This window comes from Anas acuta, chromosome 8 (genome assembly GCF_963932015.1).
Source record: "Anas acuta chromosome 8, bAnaAcu1.1, whole genome shotgun sequence".
Classification (NCBI taxonomy): Eukaryota; Metazoa; Chordata; class Aves; order Anseriformes; family Anatidae; genus Anas; species Anas acuta.
In genome coordinates, this window is record NC_088986.1 from 17130615 (window position 1) to 17135086 (window position 4472).

The 4472-nt window shown below is 46.2% G+C and overlaps 1 protein-coding gene across 1 annotated transcript in view; it reads right to left on the reverse strand.

Annotated features, from left to right (window-relative positions):
* The window catches only part of NIBAN1 (niban apoptosis regulator 1), a 64952-nt gene extending 64321 nt beyond the window's left edge, over nucleotides 1-631 (reverse strand). Inside the window, exon 1 of the mRNA XM_068691244.1 lies at nucleotides 444-631. Coding sequence (XP_068547345.1) covers nucleotides 444-498 — 55 coding nt within the window. The 5' untranslated portion in view covers nucleotides 499-631. The remainder of the gene's footprint in view (nucleotides 1-443) is intronic.
* Between the last annotated feature and the right edge of the window lie 3841 nt (nucleotides 632-4472).

Genomic DNA, 4472 nt, shown 5'->3' on the forward strand with positions numbered 1-4472 from the left:
TGCTGCCGCGGTGGTGGGGAGCGTAGGTAGCCAGGTGGGAGCAAAACGCTTTTTATTTTGTCTTTCAGTTGCTGGTGCTCGAGTAACGCACACACCCCCAAAAGGAGCGCTGCGCTCTTTCCTTTCCTAGTTCAACAGCACCACGCGCACAATTGAAGCGAGCCTGCTTCTCGCTTCGCCTCTCCTAACTCCTCGCTGGGACAAAACACTGTGCTGACAGTCTCAGTTGCCCACCCGAACGCCACCCTCGCCGTTCTTCCACGGCCTTCAGCGGGCTTTGCAAAAAAAAAAAAAAATAATAAAAGGACCAGTCCCACCGACCTCACCCCGACCCCAACCAAACCTCAGCCCCAGCCCCAGCCCCAGCCCCGGCCACCGCTCCCCCAGCCCCGCGCTGCCGTCGGGGGCCGGCCGCCTGGGGTGTAAAGCTCCCGGGGCCCTACCTCGGATGTAGGCGCACTTGCTGTCGTCCAGCGGGCTGGAGGCAGAGCCGCCCATGCTGGCGGCGGAACGCGGAGCGGCTGGGGGCTGCCGGGGGCTGCCGGGGGCTGCCGGGCACAGCAGCCTCGGAGCTCCGCCGCCGCCCGCCCCGCGCCGCTCCCGCAGGCGCCGCCTCCGCCCGCCGCCGGCAGCGGGAGGCCGGGCCCCGGCGGCCGGAGCCGCCCCCGGCCCCCTCGGGGCGGGGGGGCCGGCAGCACCGGGGGGCGGCCGAGCCTCGAGCGGTGCCGTGGGGTCGGCGAGGCGCCGGAGCTGGTGGGGGATGTTGGGGGGCAAAGCCCGCGGGGAGCCGTTACTTGGCAGTCAGTCGGGAGAGGAGGCTCGGGGAGGCCTCGCCGCTCGCCACAAGTACCCCAAAGGAGGTAGCGTGGCGGGGAGCGGGGTCTTCCCGCAAGCGCTAAGACGAGAGGAAGTGGTCTCGAATTGTGCCAGGGGAGGTTTCGGTGGGATGCTCGGCAAAAGTTCTCCGCTGAGAGGGTCGTGGGGCGTTGGCACAGGCTGCCCAGGAAAGCGGTTGAGTCGCCGTCCCTGGAAGTCTCCAAAAGCCAGGCAGCTGGGGTGCGCAGTGCAGGGCACCGCAGCTCGGCTCCCTGCATTTCCATGCCCCTGAACGACAATTTCAGCGTGGCTTTTTACCATACGCGACTTTCTCAGATTCATAGCGACTGCAAGTTCTGTATTTTACACATAAACACTTTTAATTCTACTTGCCCACATCTGTCACCTCCTGCAAATTTTTTTTTTTAACATAAGTTTTGCTTAAGCTGATTGTGCATTAAGTGCATTCAAAAATTTACCACTTGGTTGATCACGGGATGATTAAAAACTTTCAGATAAAAGCTTACGGTTTTTAAACACACACTGAACTCAGTCGGATTTAAAATACTGAAGATGACATGGAAGCCTTTATGTGAAACCAAGTTCAGTGTTCTGCTAAACAGCATCTTCCTTAAAGCTGATGGAAAGCAACTTCAATGCAAGTTCTCACTATTCAATGTTCTCTCTAGGCACATGTGGGTTGCACGGCAGCGTGATGGAGCGACTGCTTATCTACCCCAAGGAGACTGGCTTCCAGAGCATCAATACAGCAGTGCTTCCCAAGTCTATAAATATCTCAGCTGAGAATTGAGCCTAACACTAAAAGAACTGCGCTTCTAGAGGTGTGATATAAAGTGGAGTCTTTCATCAATGTATTTCATCGTTACACCCTGGTCGAAGCAGAAAGGGGGCTGCTGTGGTTTGCTCATCGTGCATCTTTGAGCTGTGCAAGGAGATGACAAAGAGGAAACATGCTGTGTGCTGTTGTGCATTTTAAAGGCTTTAACTCAGAAGAATTTGGCCTCCAGTGGGTGTGGCATATCTTTTATCAAATGTATTTGAGAAGCCTTTCATAATGTACAGTCACATGAAAGATGCAAGCCAGCTCCATGAGTGGAGAGGAAACCTATGGAAAATTCATGAGCCATAAAGTGGATCGTTCTGTCTTGCCATTCAGCAGATGAAAATATGCCAAATCCCAAAAGCTTAATACTCAAGAAAGATGTCAGCATGCGTACAGAATGGGAAGCCTCCCTGTCTAATTACAATGAAGGTAAAAACTAAATTAAAACTGAACAGTTTTTTTAATTACAACATTTTACACTTTGGTAGTACCTGATCCCCAAGCATTTCACAAATGCTAGCTAATTAAAGACCATATTTTTCCTTTTAAGATAAGAAAATGCTGTGTTTTAATATCAAAGTTTGTACCTTAAACATCTCAAAAGATACCATGAGAAATGTGAGCAAGGTCTGGAACAGATATAAATGGTCCTACTTCTCTACTGTTTAATAACAAACCCATCTTTTGATAATGATATCTCTTTTGATATCTCTTGATAAATTGGCCCTGTTAGATTTTAATCTGATGAAGCACAACCATACAGCAACTATCAATGATAAAGTGACACTACCAAAACAAAAATACCACCAGCAAAAACAAAGCAAGCATCTTCCTTGATTTTTTCCCCTCCCTGTGAAATCCTGATCTTTGAGGGGGAAAAATCAGCTTCATTTATCTCCTAAATAGTTACTTCTCTAAATAGCTGTTTTGTGTGACATCCTAAAGGGCAACGTGGTAGAGCTCTTCCATTTTACAGAGAAAGTGAATGACGGAACCAGGTGGAGAATACCCTGCTGGCATCTCCTCCCAAACAAGGGAGTGAAGATCCATCTCTGGTGGCTGTTGTGGCTTCACTACGTGGTCTGGACCCATGAGGCAGCCACTGAACATACTAGAAGCACTAATACTCAAAAAAGTGCACTGCACAGTTACTAGGTTGCCGTATTTTGTATCAGCCTCCAGCTCTATTTTGAGAGAGGAAGCAGAAGGAGGTTGTCTCTGTGCTCGTTCTCTCACTTCTTTATTATCTCCCTGTAGGGGGACCTGTAATGTAACCCTGATGTGACTAAGACATAAACATGACAACAAGATCCATCGCAACACAGATAGTTACACCATACAAGTAAGACACTTTGAGTGGTTTTTAGTCACGCAGTCCTTACCATGACCACAAGGCTGTTTAACTGAAGATGGCTCATCAGAGAGACCGATAAAATCTGTGCCATTTCTGGTTACTTCCCCTGCATACCAACTCTTTTCTAATTGTAAGGCGTGCAAGGAACCAGTTGCTTTGACATGGTGCAAAACAGCACTTGGCTGCAGCCTTTGCTTAAGAGGGAGCTGCAGGGTTCATCCTGTGTGTACTCTTCCACAATTTTTTGGTTGTCTCAGAAGCACAGAACCTTATCAGAACCGTTTAAGTGAAATGCACATGACATCCTCTGGGAGAGAGAAGTAATTATCCAAAACTACCTTGTAAGATTTCTCTAAGAGAAAGTAGCCATTTAAGAATGCTGACTGCTGTAAGCAAAATAACAATGTGCTCTTGACAAAGAGAGCAGCAATAATAAAATCATCAAGGATATGTAATAATTATGTATTGCTAGAGGAAATTGTTAATCATTACTGTCAGAAAGTCAAAACCAGGCTGCATATAATAAATACTAGGAAGACACATTGAAACATTAAAGGAGCTCTTTTCTCAGGTCAGGCTGTTGTGTGAAATATATTCTGAATCCCTTCCATATAAGTAACAGAAAAATGTTACTCTTATAAGCTATTTTCAACGGGCTAGAAGGAGATTTTAAAATTTAGCTGGGGAAGATACTCTAACAGAATTACAGTTGGTTGGGGATCCAAAAAATAGTATTTTGATAAAATAACCTTAAAAAAGGTAAGAATTGGACGTGCTTTAGCTACTGCTCTGGGAGGTTCAACTAGACGTTTGCATTGCTACAAATCTAAAATTTCCAGCCTTAGTATCCAAACAGCACACATCTTATTCCTCAGAAATACATATTTTTAGTGGAAAGGTAGAACACTTGGGGTAAAAAAACTCTCCTTAGTCACTGAAGAGTAAAATAGAGTACATTGTAAATGATGGCTAGGACCTTTCTGCTTTCTGAAATTCCTGAGGACTTAAGTACCTGGGCCTTAAAGACACTAGGTAAGCAGAACATAAGCATGCTACTTAAGAATTGCTTCTCCAAAATTAGGAGAGTGGCAGCCTGCTAACTGTGTACACTCAAGAGAAGGTTTGTGCTTTTCTGTGTCTGTAAAGGCCCTACACTGTCTTGGTTCCCATTTCACTTGAAATGCAAACAGAAACCTGTGAACATATTCTGAGTAGGTTATACTTTTTTATAACTGAATACACAAGTTCTTAGTATGTACGGCATTTTACTAACTTGCTACTGAGATTGCTTTTTAAAAACACATTCTAAAATTGATTTATTACAAATAAACATTCTGATGAGTATGGCTGTAGACACTCTGGTCATGGAGAAGGAAGAGCAGTCTGAACACCATGTGAACTTAAATAGAAAAATCCTCTGAAACCAGTAACCTCACAAAAACAAGAGACTGCACCATA